Below are 18,869 nucleotides of genomic sequence, written 5' to 3'. Positions count from 1 at the left end.
ACAGAAAGAAAACAAAAATACACTGTATTACAAAGGCAGGAAGAAGTATGTCAGGATTTTAAAATATCTGTGCAGGTGTTTACTGTAGCTGTCTTAGATGCAACCCCATTCCACAAATCAAGTGGACTTCCATTCCTCCTGCTTCAGGCCCCCTACCCCCACCCTCTACACACACTTCTCAGAAAGGAAGGCTGCATAAGCCTTGAAAACATCCAAATTCTTTGGCCCTGGAATACATGCTTCTGCTCTGGAATTACTGCAAATCAGTGCTACTTCATTGATTTCATTAGATTTTGCTGGCTTACACTGAATATGCCCCCTGCTGTTAAATAGTCAAGGAAAATATCTTTTCTGAAGAAATGACTATATCTGAAAAGAAACTGAGCTTGTTGATTGTCATACTTGGAAAATAAGAGCTACTGGGGCTGTGTTATTCTTTTCTCTAAAACTGTCCCGCTAAAAAGAATAAGGCACTAGATCAAAGATGATGCCATCTAGCTGCTCTGTAAAGCGTAGGAGATCAGTTACTTTTCAGTCAAATTATAAATTTTCAGATCCACGATTACAGAGTAGGATTGGGTTGGCAGGCAGCTGCTGGCCCCAGAATCTTTTGTGGTTAGCTCGTGCTGTGTTTTCTCATGGTGTATCTGTGACTGCTTGGAAGAGAAAGATGAGTCAGCAACTGAATGACTTTAAAGTGGTCGCTGACATTGTTTTCCACAGAAGGGATGTGACCTAGGTCAAATATCTTATTTCAGCTGGTTGAACTGCTCAATAACCTGAAGAATGCTGGCTCTTAAAAGTCTACAGTTCAAAGAAGTTTTCCCCACTCTGGTAGTCACTCTCAGTGTGACTTCTGAATGCATGCAGATCAGGAAAATCTGCTGGTTGTCTGCTCCATTATGAAAGCTTTCCTCTGTCCAACTTCTAAGTTAGTAGAACGCAAATAACTATTGTCCTGTGTATCACTGAAATGGTTTGCATATAACAATTCACATCTGGTATGTGTGATGATTTTTTTTCCCTACATAATGAAATTTAGTAATGCTCATCTGTGTGAAGGTCAGACTTTTCAGGAAGGATGAGAAAGCATGGAAGTAGATGAGTGTTTTAAAACTCTTTGTAAAAGTAGTTTTAAAAAGAGGGTCCTCGTCTGGTTGTGCATTCAGTATTCCCACACCAAGGGCATATTCCTTAACACTGAGTAGGTGGTCTTTGCCAAAGGCTGTTAGGCTTAACTCTTAGAAAGCTGGAGTACTTATTTTGAGAAAGTCTCCAGTAAGCAAGAGGAGAGCAAGACTGATGTGGTGTCTGTTACTGACCCGGTTGTTTTTGCCCCAACCACGTTTCTGTGTGAAGGCCTGCTATAGTTTTGCTTAAGAAAATGCCAGACAGTACTGATTTCTACCTGTTCAGATGCAGAATATTCCTTGATAAGGAAATCAATGTTGACCTCGTATAAAATGTTAATAAGATTTGGCAATGTCCACAAAAAACAAGGGTGCTCTTGTAATTTGATTTGTTTTCTCTCATTTGATGTAGTATGAATGTATGTGTAAAATACTTGAAAGGGACCTGGAAGGATCACTGAGACCAAGAAAATTCAAATGTTAAAAGATAAATGTCTGTAGGTAGCATTCCTCAAGTGTTCCTGCAGCAAGGGATCTGACTGGGCTTAAAGATGAGTTGTGAGTTGGAGAAAGTTGCTGCAGTTGTCTTGGCATGCAGGGTGGACACGTCAGCAGTGTGCGAGTGGGGAATGAGTGGGAGGAGAACAGCCCTAGAATTAAAGAGATCAGAGAAACGTTGTCTGGTTTAACCACAATTGTTTCTTTTTTTGTCACTAAGCTATCTCTTCCTAAATGATTCTAGTGCTCCCACCATAGGGCACTGTGATGGTTCCTTACTGGATATGACCGCGTGTGTGGATGTCTGGGATGTAAGGGCCACAACAGAGCTCGATTACCGTCATATCTGTGAAGCTTCCTCTTAGGGAGGCCCCTGTCTTAATCCCCCAAGTGCTGGCACAGGGTAGATTGAATTGGTGTTGGAGCTGCATGGCGTCCTCGGATGGCTAAACCGAGCCATGGAAACTCTCTGCTTGCAGAGCAGTTGCATCTCTTCAGAGGTTGTGCTGGTGAAAAAAGATCAGTCGGCAGGTTGTGTCTGTCCTCACACCGTCGCGTATTTATGTTGGCAAACCTTTGCTGCGTACACTCAGCCAAAGCTCATTACTGATGAACAGGATGATGTGGGATTTTTTCCATCTGCTGTCTTCCTAGTTTTGCTGATCTATGTAACAAGTTTGCTTTTAACTGTGAAGCATTGCACTCTCGCAGCTGATAGCAATAGCTGCTTACACAACTGTGATTTGATTACGCTACAGCCCTGTTTTTGAGTAATAGCTCAATCCACCAGAACAGAAGGTATCTTCTGCCAAGTACAAGAATTAATTGAGAGAAAAATTAGTGAACTTGTACTGAGCTTTTTGAACTTTAACATCAGATAACACTGGCAGAAAGAAGCTGGATCTCTTCCTAGTTGTGTGCAAGTCCGAAGGTCAGTCTGCGTTTTATCTGCGTGTTTTTTTGTTTTAAAATCTAACCCAACATTTTCAAGGAAATAGTTGAAAATAGAAGTAATTTTTGCAAGGGCAAATACTGGATTCTAGTTCACTTCTGGTTGATGTTTCTTCATAAAAGTTGTGAGTGTGTCAGCCCTTGTAAAATAAGTAACTAGCATGTGTTCTTGCAACTAAAAGCTCGATTGATGAATTTACAATAGCTTATAGCTGGCTTGTGCTATCTTTTGTGCTGTAACACAGTGTAATGTTTTGGGAACAGATAATGTATGCAGAAATACTGATTCCAAATATAAAAGAGGTCCTTAAGGCACAAATGTGATTTCTTGCTTCTAACTTCAAATGACTTTTTTGTAATCAGAGCTAGTATGTCTAACGGCTGATTGAGGATTAGCCTGATGTTGTGCCCAGCCACGTGCTTTTCTCTTAACTTCCTAGGCCTTTCTGTCGTAAAGGATGAAGTGCTTTGGATTCATTGGAATGAAAAAAGCAAACAAAAATATTAAGCACTTTACAGAACATAGCATGATTTTAAAAGTTAAATCTATGTGGAGGTGTTTTGCTGAATCAATTTTTTTCTGTTTGGACCATCGCAGAAATAGTGTTGCCTGTGAGGCATCTGGTTCCAGGGAATAATAATTAAAAAAAAAAAAAAGCAACATGCATGCATAATGCATTGTGCATTAGCCAGTATGACTGCGATTGCTGTAATCCTTTGGTGTACGCTCTAAAGCTGCACTGATTCCCTTGGCAGTTTTGGGCACTTGAGAGTTCTGCTCAGTCAGAGACTTAAATGATGTATTGCACCACACTTAAGCAGATGACCCCAGAGGCTTCTCCAACTGGGTGTTTTCAGATTCAAAGACTTTCCCAGCTGGATCTGCTACATGAACATTCAGAGTAGAGTGTCTCCACAGAAAGCGAGTTTGGAGCAAAGGCCATCAGTGCTGTAATCAAGCAGCTCAGCACATGGATTGAGACTTGTTCCAAGAAATGTTAGCAATGCTGATGATAAATTTGATCTGTTTGTACACGTCCCATGTTAGTCATGGGAAGTCTTCTCCATCACTAGTGCTGGAAAACTGCTCAAGTGTGCGATGAGAAGTTTTGTACGTGCAGCATTAGAAATGAAGAGTGCAAATATCTTCTTAGGGAAGAAAGCAATGAATTGTTAGACTTAAGCTAGACACTGGCTCGGGCGTTTGTAGTATAGGTGTACAGCTTTGGTTCTGGTGGCAGGAAGAATGCCTGTGGGGCCTGAGAGAACTGCTTACTGTGGAGAAGTTGAATATTGTGTATGCTGATAACCTGAACGTGTAGAGGTGGGAGAGAAAGGCCTTTTTCTAGAGCAGATGTCGGAAGCTCCTTAATTTCAGGTTAACCAAAATCTGGCTTATTTCATAACAGCTTTTATCTTCTGTGTTTTAGGAGCAGTTTATGGCTTGTCCCTTTAGATGTGTCCACTGGTCTGGATATATGTGCTTTTCTTTAGTCCTTTTTTTGTACTTTTTAGAAAGGAGTTCATTGGGTTTGGGAAAAATTGAGACAAATGATTCGTCACCTTAAAAGTGAATTTACTGGGGGGCAGAGAGGGAAGAAGACCTAACAACAAAGAACTGGAATTGTGTCAGCAAGGGGGAGCAGTAATTCTGGGTTTGGTACTGGTAGCGGTGCTTGGTATCAGCTGCAGGAAGGGCTGGAAATAATCTGACAAAATTGCTGTACCTGGAAATTGAATGGCTGCACACCTTACTAACTAAAAGATTTATGCTTACGTAATGCACTGAAGGTATGAAAATTATTACAGTTGTGTAGCCTGTATCTGCAAAAAAGGGCTGCCTTTCAAATGATGCTATAAAATGGTATTAGGGCCTGTAGGATTGCACCACTTAGTTCTGAAAAGGAAGTGACATGGATGAATACTATGCCTTGAGTATTTGTATGGCTCTAGTTGTCTTACTTCAGTATTTCTGTTCTAATGTGAGTGCTTTTCTGGAAGAACTGAGTCATGCTATTGCAGAATAAATTGTAATAATTACAGGAAACGGGGCTATAGAGTAAAGCTGTGATCCTTGCAGAGTTCTGCTTAGGTATTATTTTGTCTGCTTGTTTATACTGTGCGTAATGCATGTAATGCTAGGAAAAAAAAATCTTATTTACAAAATGATTGTATTTAGAGACATAGGAAATACAAAGAGTAATGTTACAGTAAGAGAGCTTTAGTCACATGGTTGAAGTGGGCTTTGTGTTTTCCATTTTTCAGTCCCATGTCTGTAATATTCCCGAGTTTGGAAATAGTTGGGATGCAGGTACTGTTATGGAGAATAGTATCCTGTGTGTTTTCTATTTTTGACAAAAGAAATGAGCCAGTAATTTACTAGACTGATAAAATGCACAGTAATGGTTAGTATCAGTGACAGTTGTGATTTCTCAGCTGGTGTAAAGATCTTCAAATTTATGCTGCTTTTTGAGTTTCCGCAGGTGGAATACCTACCTACGTCCTGCTCTTCCAGTATGTCCATTTCATCACAAAATGAATCTCTGCATGGCTGCCTTGCCTGGAGATGTTCATCAGGAACCCAGCAATGCCTTGTGTCTCTTTAACATAAATTTGCTAGCGCAGACATTGCATGCTAATTCCACATACATGGGTTTTCTCATCCCTGAGGGAGCAGACTGTCTTATCAGAAACAGAATGACCTTCCTGTCAGCATAACAGATTTATTAACTTCCAAGAATCTTGTTTTGGAACCTCCTGCTGTGTTGTGAAGTTCCAGATGGCAAAGCACAAGAGCATGGCAGCAATTTTATTTGCCTGCGAGCTCCCCCCACTTCCATTAACTGACTTGTCTTTGTTATAATTTCTGAGTGTCCAGGTACAGAAGCTTTGCAGCAAAAGGCTTCCTTGTTACAGCTAAATAACGGCGATCACTGCCTTATTTACTTCTCAGTCTTGCCTTTTTTCCTCCAACTGCTCAACAAAATAGGCAGCTTAGGTTGGTTAGAGATACGAAGGATGTTGCAACTGGATTTAGCGCTGCAGCCAAAATGGGTTATAAAAACATTGTGCAGAGTTCTGCTGCTAAAAATAAGCATGCATTGAGTTGGGGAAAATGCAGGGAGGCTGTATAAGGTCAATCAACACAACCTTACACGGCTCTCAAAACAGGGAAAATCTACCCCCAGTGCCCACGTGTTTTTCAAGAGTGGAGTCCTGCTGTGTATCGGGTGAAGCTTGTCTGATTTTTCCCTCCTCGGCCCATTTGGTTTTCTGCTGTGCTTCCCTGTGTTCCCCAGGCTGTTTCTGGCAGATTCTTAGCTTGTTTTGTTTTTTTTTTTTTCTTGCATCGTTCTTATCAGGCAGTGTACCAAAATGTCATAAATAGTACTGTCTCACACGTATTTAGCAGGTCATTTATTTATACGTATTTAACAGCAGTTCAATCTAGACATACATTACCAGATAAGCTTTTATTTTTTTTTTAAAGAACGTTTCTTCCAGAAAATGGAAGTCTAGGAGGGTTTAGTAAGTAGGATAAATCTTACTTCAAAAATCACAGAAAGGGCAAAGTTGTTTGTTCGGTTGTTTTTTTTTTTTTTCTGGAAATTCTCTTCCCTAGTGAATTTATTTTTGCTTCCTATGAAAAAAAATCAGTTACTTTATTTATAGAAGATAAATTATTTTCCAAATGGGGCTCAAGACCTATATCTAGTGAATCAGGATTTTTTCAGGTGCATTTCTATTTCTACATTAAATCTTACAAGTGCTTCTTCAACACAAACAAAAACCCCAACCCTGTACACTGAGATCTTTCCCCAGGCTGTGGCAATAAGGGAGCTGACAATCATTCACTTCAATTAAAGATGGGAGAACACGCAGAGGGGAAAAACATTAAGTAGTTTAGCAGGTCTTAACAAAACTTGTAGCACGTCCTCTGAATTGCGCCCCTGCCATCAGCAACCTAAAGAGCTTTTGCTTCCCATCCTTATGCTTGTTATTCTTCCTTCTTCATTTCACTTGGAAAATAAAATTGGACCACAAGCTTCTGGGAATCAGAGCTGCTATCCTGCTTTGTTCTCTAAAATGGTTTTTATATTCAGAGTTATAAGAAATTGCAATAAAATAAAAAAAATGAACAACTTGCTTGCTTTTGTCATATATTTGTAAGTGGCGGTGATTATCATGTGATGCTTTCTTAAAGCTTCATATTCCAATGGATTTAATGAGCACACAGGAGCCAGATGGCACACCATATTTTTTTTGAAAACATTTTAGAGCGCATGACAGACAACTGATGGTGACAGCAGAACTTGACTGAGGTGTCTGCAAAGCAAATGCGTGACATGTTGCTATTAGAGCAGAATAATTGTTTGTGAAAGGCATCCTCAAATTGAGCAATGATTTGATAAAGTAAACAGGAATGAGTTCTGCTGTGTAAACACTGCACACTGCAGACGTGTTACCTGCTTGTATGTAGAATGCCTTAAATTGTGATCTGAGTGGAAATGGATGATGCAGAGTTGTGTGGTGCAGTGGTAGTCAGTCCTGATTTAGGCAGTTTTGCATGAAAACCTTCAGTCTGTAGGCAATATTATGGGGGGAAAGAAAAAAAAAAAAAAGATTGTGGATGATAAAGATAACCACTTGATTTTCCTGTAAAACAGAGAAAGGGAAATGTTCTTTTTCCTTCTGCCTAGTAGGAAGAGGGAAGTAAAGACAGAAAAGCAATGGACTTTCACTGTTACAGTGAAGGTTGGTTGGAGCTGCAGACACATCATAAGAAGTCTTGTTGCAGAGAGTAAGCTGGGAGGAGAAGCCAGCTATCTGGTTTTGGGAGATAGCAGGGTCTCTGATAAACATCTGGTCATTGCTTATGCACCTTCTCTGGCACAGCGGCTGAACTGAGACAGAGGAACGCTAGCTTGACTTTCCTCAGAATATGCATTATTTCAGCTAAGCAATTATGTGAAAGGTAAACCTTTCAATTTTTGTTAACAAAATAAATCAAAACACGGACAAATGTCCTTTTTTTTCCCCCTTCTTTTCCTAAAGATGCACTTATTTATGATTTTTTTCTGCGTAATTTTCAGTGCTCTTCAGAAATTTTCTTTTGTTAGCACGTAGTTCCCTAAAAAAATGTGCCCTGTTCAAGCAGTGGTATTTGAATGTTGTGTTTGTTGAAAGAAATAGGATGGGCAGGGAGAAGCATTTCCTGTGTTCAGTAATAAAGAAAATGATGACAAGAAACTGGATGATAAGGGGAGTTGAGCTCTGGCAGAGTTTATCCACAGAAGGCTGGGAAGGATCTTATCGCTGTAGTACGTGGAATACACTACGTTCTGCATGTTCAGTACAAAAGCAGTACAAAACCTTACAGAGAAAACTGAGGCAAGCAAGGATAAAAACAAAAAAAGTACTTAAAGTATGTAAATGAAATTGTTCTGTTCTGGAAAAACAACTCAGATTCCTGTAACACCCTGCAGGTGCATCAACTTGCATCACCTTTTTACAGCCAGCAGTAATCATAGTGTGGTCAAGACATATCTTCTATACTCATCTTCTAAGTTGCTCTTTTTTTCCCCTTTGCAGTTACTCGTTTTATAGAAAATATTAAATATTAAGTGTATGTTTATGTAGACCATAACACTTCCTTCTGGGATTTCAGGACAGTAGTTTGTGCCATCTACAGGTTTTTGTAAGCCACATGTCAATTGTTTGGATGGGCAGGGGTGGTCATCAGAAGTTAGAAATGGGCTTCTAGGAGAATTTTATAATGAACTGTGCTCTGGAAAATCCATACCTATGGAAAATGATTAAAACTATTGAAATAAGGTATGTGTTTTATATAAACAGCCATCACTTCATCTGGTATGGTCCGGAGACGCCAATAGATTAGTTCTTGCCAAGAAAACTAATTGCTTATGTTTGGATTTGTTTTGTTATTGTATTTTTTTTTTCTTTTGAAGGACAATATTCACTACAATAGATAAATTAAAGAACGTGCCAGCAGTCATCTAAAAATAGCTCTTCTTATCTTTAATAACGTACTTTCTACCTCATTAAGTCAGCTGATTGGGTATTATTATGCTTTACTACTCTAATGCTCAATCATTGGAAGGAACTACAACAGCCAAGTTCTGTATCTCTCACAAGGAGATGAAGTTCTCAGCTGCTTAGTGAAATGTATGAACAGGATGAAATGACAACAACATACTTCTGTGAGGAGATGAGATACAAAGCTAGATTAATTTAGGACAATCTGATAGAGAAAATTGAATGTCAGGAATTGAGTTCCTTGAAAGTTTTCTAAGTATTACTATATGTGTTTCAAGCTGTAAAATGGGTAACAGCTGTAAAGAATATTATCTTTGACATTTCCCATAATGCTGGTGAAGATAAAGGAGGTGAGCAGTCTGTGAGATAGGAGTGGTTGTTGCTGTCACTATCACAGTTGCTATTTATTATGGACCGTGTTCAACACTCACTGCTGGCAAATCACCAGCTGAAGTTCTGCCAGTGTAAGTCCTGGTTAGGATCACAGGTATTTGCAGTTATGGGGGAAATGGCTGCATAGACTCCTGATTGGCTGCTTTCTGTCAGCAAGTACATGTGCCACCTTAAACCAGGTATTCTTCTGCCTTATTAGTGCTAATCTTGCAAACGTTTTCATGATCCTACTCTGAACAATCCTGCAAAATAGGTGATACTAATAAAAAAAAAAAAATAGCTTAATGTCATTATGCCTTCAGTTTCCTGGTTCACACAGCCTGTGGTCTCTTGCTATTCATGCATGCTACAGGTTTCTGAGTAGATAGCAAGAGAAATCATGAAAGTATTTCACTTCTGTATCCTATTGAGTTCAGTTAATTTTTTCCACATTTATTAACCACTTCTTTCTTTTTGCTCCTTTCTCCTTGCTGTCATCTCACAACATCCCAGTTTCTTCCCTTTTCCCATCAGAACAAACTTGAAGACACAGTGAATACAATGCACTGAATGGAAATGTGAATAGATGCAGAAATGAATTTTGCTGCATTACCAGGACCAGTGTGGGCAACAATGCCAAGTTATCCATACCCTGCGTGGAGATTCAATACTTGAGGTTGTGGTTAGTGTGATAGGTCAGGGTAGGAATAACTCAGCATCACAGCGTGATGAGAACGCTGGCTGTTCAGAATGTTTTGCTGTTAGTGCTAATGCTGACAGCAATTTTCTGTAAGCATATGAACTGAAACCCAGTTGTGTTTGCTGATAAATACTTATAAAAAATATTCGTTTTATCAGCAATTGGAATGCTATCCAAAGAGGTTGTTGCAGGATAAATTCTTTGCATCATTGCCATAGATGTTATCTTGCAGCAAATACAAATATGTAGCGAACGTGAGTAGGGATGAGCCAGAACGAGAAAGATGAGACGAGGAAGAAGTGGAGGAGACCGATGTGTTCCCTGGCACTGCTCTCCTCACTGTGGAGCTGATGTGTTGAGGGAGGCAAGACGTTTCTGGAGGTACAGTGAGCTGCCATCTCTGCAGTGCTTCCTGAATGCCAACTTTTAAGACGGGGTGTGGTAGAGGGGAGTTGTTTTTATTTAACGTGTAACATGCTGCATGACAGCCCTGGGAGGGGCAGAAGGAAGGGATGCAGCTCCTTGATGCCTGGGAGGAACTTTGTCACAGACCTCAGGAGTGAAATCAGCTCAGGTGTGAAATGAGGTGGTTGCTGTGGGGAAACCTGTTTGGTCAGGAGAGTTTGACAACAGCAGGGACTTGCGAGAGCCTCTCATGACTTTGTTCTGAGCGTGTTTTGCTTGAGATGTGAGGCTTCACAGAAGCATGGCAAATAAGGGGAGTGTGTACTCCTGTATATGTTGAGAAAGCGCACCTAATCATGCAAAACCATCCAATATTGGAATGACACAGCTCACTGCTTAGAGCACACTGAAAGCACCACAGGGGTTTCGGATGGTCTGAAAAAACAAGAAGAAATAAAGCAGTCTTCAGTAGTAAAGTTGACCCATACAGTTGAACTGCTGCGGCTGGCACAAATGCCGCGAGCAGCGCTTCATGACTATAAGCGGCGCCCACGGCTGAGCGCGCCGCCCTCTCTCAGCCTTCAGCCCCGCACGGCGCCGCCCCCGCGGCCTTTGGGACGGGCGCCTCCCGGCGTGCCCCGCTGCTCCTGGGCGGGCTTTGCTCGCGCGTGGGCGCCATCTTGAGCCCGACCGCCGGAACCGCGCTGCGGAGCCCCGCCCCGCGAGGTGAGAGCGGAGCTGCGCGGCGCGGGGTCACGGGGGCGTGAGGGGGGAGCGGGCGCTGCGGGCGCTGCGTGCTGGCCTCGAGAAGACGCTGTTGCTCGGAGAAAGCTTGGTCTTTGGGGATTAAGTCGCAGCTCCGAAGGATATGGTGTTTTTTACTTTATGTGTGTCAAAGCATGCACGCCTCCTGTAAACAGCTGTTTAACGCACCAGGATGTGAAGCGTTCCTTCTGAAAGCACAGAGCCTTTTCCTTTCCCACAGGAAGGGCAGGATGATGCTTTTCCTTCCTAAGACTGGAAAAAAAGCCATGGAACCAGCGCTGAGGGCTCTGTGTGCTCAGACATCTTCAGAGCTGTTGGGTTTTTTTTTTTGTGGAGGTCTGACTGCATCCATCAACAGTGTGAAATATCTCACTGTAGTTAATCCCAAAACTGTTTCTGAGGCTGTGGGTACAAAGAGTAAGGTGACACTCCTAACTTCCTGGGAGATTTTTTCCTAATTACGGATATCCATTCAGAAGCGACCTGGACAAGGCCCTGAGTGATGAGACACAAACTGGCATTGCTTTGGGCAGGGGAATTAGATGAGATGGCTTCCAGAGGTTCTTCTCAACCTGGCATCTGTACAGGCTGGAAGAAGTGGTCCTTGAAAGCAGCCTTGTGAGAAGGACCTGGGGGTCCTGGTAGATGAAAAATTTAATATGAGCCAACAGTGTGCTCTTGTGGCTTGGAAAGCAAATGGTATCCTGGGGTCCATCCAAGAGGGGTGGCCAGCAGGGAAGGGAGGTGATTGTTCCCCTCTACTCTGCTCTTGTGAGGCCCCATCTGGAATACTGTGCCCAAGTGTGGAGCCCCCAGCACAAAAAAGACAGGGAGCTGTTGGAGAGGGTCCAGAGGAGGGCCGCTAGAATGATCGGGGGACTGGAGCATCTTCCTTATGAGGACAGGCTGAAGGAGCTGGGCTTGTTCAGCCTGGAGAAAAGAAGGCTGCGGTGCGACCTCACTGCAGCCTTTCAATACCTAAAGGGAGCCTACAGGAGGGGAAGCAACTCTTTGAAAGGATTGATAAGTGTAGGATGAGGGGAAATGGTTTTAAGTTGAGGAGGGGGAGATTCTTTACCCAGAGAGTGGTGAGGTCCTGGAACAGGCTGCCCAGAGATGTTGAGGATGCCCCGTCCTTGGAGGTGTTCAAGGCCAGTTTGGATGGAGCCCTAGGCAGCCTGGTTTAGCATTAAATGTGGAAGTTGGCAGAGGGGTTGGAGATTCATGATCCTTAAGGTCCCTTCCAACCCAGGCTATTCTGTGATTCTGCAATTCTGTGTATATAAGAGAGTGGTTAGAACATAGAAGAAAAGAGAACATTGTTGCAACAAAAAGACAAGATCTTCCCTGAGTCTGCGTGGTTGATTCTGTGAAAGAATCGCTCAGATTAGAGAAGACCTTATAGATCAACAAGTCCAACTACAACCTAACCATACTACCCTAACTCTAACAACCCTCTAAGTCATGTTCCTGAGCAGAATTGATCCCTCGAGGCGGAAAACTCAGACTGAGACTTTGTTTCTAATGAAGTAGGTCATTAAAATGCAGCTTGGTTGTGCCTCTAGTCTGCTGAGGCAATAAGAGCTACAGTTCTTGGGTGCAAAACCTCTAGGTTAGTTTGTTGCAGACTAGCTACCTAATGTGAGTACCGGAAAGATTAGCCTTCCTAATGAGACTATAGTACCTGTTTTTCTCACTGAGAAGTAGTCTTTTCACAGCGCATCTTTTTGTATGTGTTCTTGAGATAGAAGCATCTATCTTCTTCCTGCTCCTAGGGATCCAACGTGCCAGCTGGGAAGCAGGCACGTGGATTGATTTCAGGCACTTGTGATCATGTTCTAGTCTGTAAATGGATGGGCTGCTCCCTCTGGCAGATTTCAGTCTTCCGTAACCAAAATCTGTCAGAGCACCCAGTCATTTTCTGGTCTTCTGTGGCTGAAATCATTACACGAAGAAAGGAATTGATAGTGTCTGTGTATGTGCACGTGCAGTTTTAGTTAAAACACATCAAAAAGGGCATAATAGAACTAAATAAGGAAAAGGGTAGGGTGACAGGATTTCAACAGCCTCTGGTAGAATATGGGATGGCTTCCACATGTCTGAGAGTCACTAAGTATACCTGGAAGAGGATACAGGGGATATGGTAGAATGCTGAAGTGTAGTCTCTGAAGTTGCGGGCAGAAAGGGGAAGACACAAGGAGTGTTCTCTAATCAGAAAGCCATTCAAACATAAAACGAAGTACTTTTCCACAAATAATGAAACTCATTGCCTCGAGATATAATAAAGGCAAAGTATAATTGGGTCAAAAAGGATTTATTTAAATGTATGGAAAAGAAATTCGTTACTTTGCTTGTATCCTTCCTTTGGCTCAAGAAGTCCCTAAGCAGCTGATGATTGATTTGTAGAGATCGCAAATTAAAATCTCATTCCACAGGAGCATGTTTTTACAGTCCTGCCTAAACATCTAAGCCAGCTATTTCTGAGTCATTTGAGATTTCAAAAAGCATTTTCTACCTTCAAATGTAGAAAATCAAACAAACAAACGCTAAGACTAGTGGCAAAACATAGTATTGTGTGATGGAACTTAGTTTTAACCTGCTGTAAATATAGTGTTATCAAATCATGCTCCAGAAGTGTTTGCAGTTTGGGTGTCCAGCACAGATACATAGCATGGAGAGAGACCTCGAGGCTGAATTTAGTGCTAGAATACTACAGAAACAGTATAATTACATCCACTGTGCTGGCTTTGAATAAACAGCTGAGTGATACCTTATGGTTTTTAGATATGTAAATCATGTATTTCCTCAAATTCTAGACTACATGCATAATTATTTTTTCAGATATAATTAAAGTGGTGTCTACTTTACTTCAGCTATTTATTTTTCCATGAATAAAATTAAAACAAAATCACGACTTTTATAATTCTGTGTTACAAAATGCTGCAATCAATAAGGATCATGATATTGATAAGAACAGTTGTTGTTCTCTGCAATGTTGGGCCTGAAACTCACGCTTTGTTTGCAATTTGTGGATTATTTTTTTAGGATGAGCAAGGTTTGTGCCATTTTTGGAGGATCCCGAGGAATAGGAAAAGCTGTAGCAGAATTATTGGCACAGAAAGGATGCCACCTGGCAATTATTGCTAGAAATCTTGAAGTAGCCCAAAATACTGCATGCGATCTTGGTGGTATGTATACTGCTGGCTTGCAATGATTTCTTCACTGCCAAATGCATAGGTAACTTGTGAAAGTTGTAAGTCATTAAATGAACTGTATTGTTTAAATAGATGAGGAAACTGGGAGCAGAGGGGAAGTCATTTCCTTACACCTTTGTTTCCACAGTACTCTTTGGGAATAGTGAATATGTTGCAATTCAGATCGTGCAGGTAGAATAGATTCAAGGAGTTGTTCAAGGTTGCAGCAGGGAGTTGGGGGGAATTGAGTCATCCGTGGCTCCTGAGCAAGCTAAAACAGAGACCAGTCAGATCATGCTGAAGTTCTGACTTCAAAAGGCCCGAAGTATGATGAGACTTGTCATGTAACGAATTAATACAGTTCTTGAAAATTGTGCTGATTTAATTCTCTGCAGATGAAATGGGTTCCTCAGGTTACAACTAGTTCAACATCTCTTTTTTTTTCAGTTGAGTCTATAAATTTTTAAGATTTATGAATTGCAAACTTCTTTCTACTGTTATCATCACGTGCCTTTATTTCAATGCAGCTGGCCATTTGGCACTTAGCTGTGATATATCCAGAGAACAACAAGTCCAACGCGCTTTTGAAGAGATACAGAGGAATTTAGGTCCTATAAACTACTTGGTTAATGCAGCTGGGATCAACAGGTAAGTTATTAGTTAGTGTGGTATTCTGCTCATTGATCGTGTTTAACTATGAGTAAATGTGATCATTGAGGTTGTACAGTGAGCTCACGTGTGGCTTTTGGTCTGTTTGTCAGGGATGGCTTGTTACTGAGAACCAAGACTGAAGATATGGTATCCCAGATTCACACAAACCTTTTGGGAACAATGCTGACATGTAAAGCTGCTGTAAAAAGTATGATTCATCATCAAGGAGGTGCTATTGTTAATATAGGTAAATTGCTCGTCTCATCCCATTGAATCATATGGAAAGTACTTTTCTGGAATGGTCTGGCATGTGCAATGTTGAAATGTTGCTTTTTGCAATTGCCTGTTTTCTTTGTATTTCTTCCTGTGTGTAGCATTTCTTTATGAGTCCTCATCCTTAAACGAATTTCAGCAACTTCTGAATGTTGCTTGACAGCTTGTTTCAATAATAAACACCTAAGAGATTAAATATTTCTGAAACAAACAAACAAACCAATGTTACCATTCCTTATCAGGGGACTTTCAGTTGCTAAATCTACCAACTTCTGGTTATAAGAACTAAATTGGTGTGGTAGTTCCTATTTTTTTTTCCAATGGTATTTTTCCATTTTACTTTCCTGATCCCTGTTCCTCCACATAGATATGCACTTATCATAAAAATCACAGATAATCGAGGGATCTGCTTATTGCAATAGACAGTAATGTGCATTGAGTAATATACTTTTAACTCCTTTTCCTTTAATCTCATCTTCTATTAAAAATTTAAAGCTGAAATAACAAAGCTATTAGATTCTAACCTCTTCCAATGTTGTTTCATTGTAGGAAGTGTTGTAGGACTTAAAGGCAACTCTGGTCAAAGCATATACAGTGCTAGCAAAGCAGGAATAGTTGGATTTTCACGTTCTCTTGCTAAAGAAGTAGCAAGAAAGCAGATTCGAGTCAACGTGGTTGCTCCAGGTTAGTTTTTGGGAAGTTCCTATATCTCCACTGCAATAAGTGAGTGGTCTTCAAGCCTGCTAGATATTTGATGTACTCTGAAAGTACTTAAGACAAATTACTATTTTTTTTCTTCAACCTTTGTAAGTAAGCGAGGCTTTTTTTCTGTTTTATTTTTTCCCTGGTTTAACATACTATATATTCCTTTACAAAACACTGTCGTTTTTCCAAGGGAACGCTGAGAAACTCAGGAGCATGTGTCTACCTGTTCTTCTATCCACATTTATGTAAAAAATGGTTTTTTTTCTTTGTTCATCCTTCAAAATCTGCCATCCTTACAGATGGAAGAATTAGAAATAGCTATATACAGATAGCTACCTTTGTGTAAAGAATGCTAAAGAATGCTGCTAAAGAATGTTTATTTGTTATTAGAGGAACATTAAAGAGCATAAGAAGCTGCCTTGAAAACATCCCTTTCTTTCCTTTTAGTAAACAGAGATGGTCTGGAAAGAAAGTTTATGAGGATGGTTTCACAGGACAGTCTGTTCCAGGCAAACCACCACCCTTAAGAAAAAAACCTCGTGTGTCTTGTCTGACATTCTGTGCTCTGAGTTATGTGTGTACTCTGCTGCTCGCCTTGTGCTGCTGTGTCTTTCAGACTTCCCCAGTTCAGCTCCTGAACCAGGCAGGAAAAATATCTTGCCTTGGTTAGTGAGTTGAACAGCTGACAGGGGAGATTTATACAGCAGAAAGCGAAGCTGAGACATCTTCTTAATGGCAGAAGGACAGTAGATCTTCTTTGTGAAACTGCAGCTTTTGTGAAGGGAAATGCAACAGTGGGAAAATTAAATCTCAGAAAATTCAAGTTGTGAAGTGTTGTCCTTCAAAACTGTAGAGAAATATCCCTCTGAGAGTTATAACAGGAGAGTTATAATAAAAATTCTCAAAGTGCTGGAATAAGCTCTGGAATTCAATGGAAGCACTTGGCACAGTAGGTGTTTCTTGTTAGGGATCTCACCCCCATGTCTTTTTTTAATTGTGTATGTTTTGATGGCACGTTGACTTGTTGTCTTTCAGAAAAGTCACAACAAGTTTTTTGAGTGCATAAAAGTTACTTTTTTTTTTAACACAGATCTCGTTATGTCAGTGCTTCCAGAACTATGTTGTTGGGTAGGGAAAAAATTTGTTCTTGGCTACAACGTGATGCAGGCTGACTTCTAAGACTTCAGAGAATGCTTGCTGGGGACGGTCATGTTGGAGGTTTCAGGGGAAACTCCACTGGGAAAATTTAATTGGAAATTAGGTTACTCTTCATGTTCTTCCTATCTTAGGTTTTATTCACACAGAGATGACTGCTCATTTGGAAGAAGACAAGCTGAAGAAAGCAATTCCCCTTGGAAGATTTGGAGACCCTCATGAAGTTGCACAAGCTGTTTTATTTCTCCTGGAGTCCCCTTATGTTACAGGCAGTACTCTAATTGTGGATGGCGGCTTGCAGCTTTTGATTTAGATATTACCTTGAATAAATACCTGCTTAAATGTCAAGTGGGTAACATACACATGCTAATTAAGGAGGGGGAAATTAGTCTAAGATTCATGTATGCAATTGACTTGATATTCTTTAATCAGATAACTAATTTGTTGCAGTAAAGTCCGACAGGTATGCTTAGCTTCCTGAAAGAGTCCATTTGGTTGTATGAAGTTTGCATATGCAACAATGCTAAAAAGGTCTGCCTTTGGTATGGTGATAGTTATAAATAACTTCCTGATGCATTTTTAAAGCACTGGTTTTATCAAGACACGTTTTCCAGTTTGGAAACGGAGTAGAGATTTTAATCTGAATTATTGTCTTACACAAAGGTGAATAAAATGTTTATTTGCTGCCAGTTACGATTGCAGTTCTTCATGTATGTTGAAGACTGTGAACCACATGGTTTTTTGATTCTTATCAGTCAGTCCCTACAAAGTGGCAAAGAGTTTCCTTTGTTTTTTTGTTTGTAGCAGGAACTCCAAAGGCAGAAGCTTCTTGGTCTCCAGAGTTCCTGAATTGCCTTTACAAGGTGTAATTATATGCCATATATTTTTATGGGAAAAAAACTATGCAGTTCCATCCTTAAATGTATGTACAGTGATTAATTAATTCAGTAGCACTTAATTAGATTAAAGGACCATTAAAGGTCAGTAGAGTTGCTAATTTAGTAATTTTCTGAGTTCCAGCTGCACAGACACTGGTCACTGGTGAATGGTATGGTTGCAGGCCTTGCTGCATGGAAGTCTTTTCACAGGCTCAGTGCATGCTGAGAAGACAAGTATTCCTTTTGAAGTGCAAAGTGGTGCTGTGTGTCTTCCTCTGCTCGGTCCAACTGTGTTATGTTGACACTCTTTAACATGTATATATAGTCAATAAAGTAGCCATTTATTTTACTCGAAGCAGCTTTTGAAGCAAGGTAATTATTCAACTGTAAATGATCTTGGACGTTGCTCTCTTACTGAAAAATTACCAAGAGGTTGACCTCAGGCTTTTCTGTTGAGATCAAGTAATTTTTGGTATTTGATGTTTTTATCTTCTCTGAAGAAAACTGCAAATGTGGTTTAGGATTTTCTCTTAGCTCCAATGTTCTTTGCATCGTGATCCAGATGTTGATTCAGCTTTTGAAATTTCTTCCCATCTTGGCACAAACTGAAGTACAGAAAGCAGAGATCTCACTGATGATAACTTTGAGTCTTTAAAGTCTGAGATTTTCTTCATTTGTGTGGCTGGGAAGTTTTGTCTTTGTGCCAGAAGAGAGCGCATTTTCAAGCTTCTCACAGGTATTCGTACTAGGAAATAACAGAAGGAATGGTTGTGTTTTCAGGGAGTTTTACAATTGTTTGTGTTGCTTTTGGAATGCAAAATATCAGTAAACGTTGACCTTCTTGGAGGCCTTATCTTACTGATACCTCTGATGAGAGGTGGTGCTGCTGTGAAAAGCTGTGTTTCCTATGTGTCTGCTCCAAAAATCTAACTGCTAATTATGTTTCTCTTTGATAGGAGGAACTGGCCAGAGAATAGTTGAATTTCTTCAGACAGCACTGAAGGTGAAGGGCAGCTGGTACTGCCATTTTTACTAGTCAAGCCATCAGTCATATGTTGGTAACTTGACTGCTGCCCATACTTGCCCTTCATTTTTCACATTTTTTCTAAAAACATCCCAAATACGATATAGGACC

General features: G+C 40.6%; 1 protein-coding gene across 2 annotated transcripts; it reads left to right on the top strand.

Moving 5' to 3' along the window:
- The first annotated feature begins 1,825 nt into the window (after window positions 1–1,825).
- CBR4 (carbonyl reductase 4) lies at window positions 1,826–18,089 on the top strand. 2 transcript variants are annotated; one of them, XM_042829843.1, is made up of 6 exons: window positions 1,826–2,559; window positions 13,924–14,066; window positions 14,600–14,720; window positions 14,834–14,970; window positions 15,546–15,680; window positions 16,991–18,089. In XM_042829843.1, the coding sequence occupies exons 2-6, from the start codon at window positions 13,925–13,927 to the stop codon at window positions 17,167–17,169; spliced, it is 714 nt and encodes a 237-aa protein (XP_042685777.1). In that variant the 5' UTR covers window positions 1,826–2,559; window position 13,924; the 3' UTR covers window positions 17,170–18,089. The 2 variants fall into 2 exon arrangements, with proteins under 2 accessions (XP_042685777.1, XP_042685776.1); XM_042829842.1 differs by lacking the exon at window positions 1,826–2,559 and adding an exon at window positions 10,768–10,839.
- The last annotated feature ends 780 nt before the right edge of the window (window positions 18,090–18,869 follow it).

The sequence above is a fragment of the Centrocercus urophasianus genome, unplaced genomic scaffold (assembly GCF_019232065.1).
Source record: "Centrocercus urophasianus isolate 14NV4802_14NV808 unplaced genomic scaffold, USGS_Curo_1.0 seq_32, whole genome shotgun sequence".
NCBI lineage: Eukaryota > Metazoa > Chordata > Aves > Galliformes > Phasianidae > Centrocercus > Centrocercus urophasianus.
This window is presented reverse-complemented; position numbering and strand designations above follow the sequence as displayed.

Excerpts from the sequence above, each read along its gene's own strand:
- CBR4 (XM_042829843.1), top strand. The coding sequence starts at position 13,925 with ATGAGCAAGGTTTGTGCCATTTTTGGAGGATCCCGAGGAATAGGAAAA. Across the intron at positions 14,721-14,833 it reads AATGCAGCTGGGATCAACAG|GGATGGCTTGTTACTGAGAA; the intron begins GTAAGTTATTAG and ends TCTGTTTGTCAG. Across the intron at positions 15,681-16,990 it reads AGTCAACGTGGTTGCTCCAG|GTTTTATTCACACAGAGATG; the intron begins GTTAGTTTTTGG and ends TTCCTATCTTAG.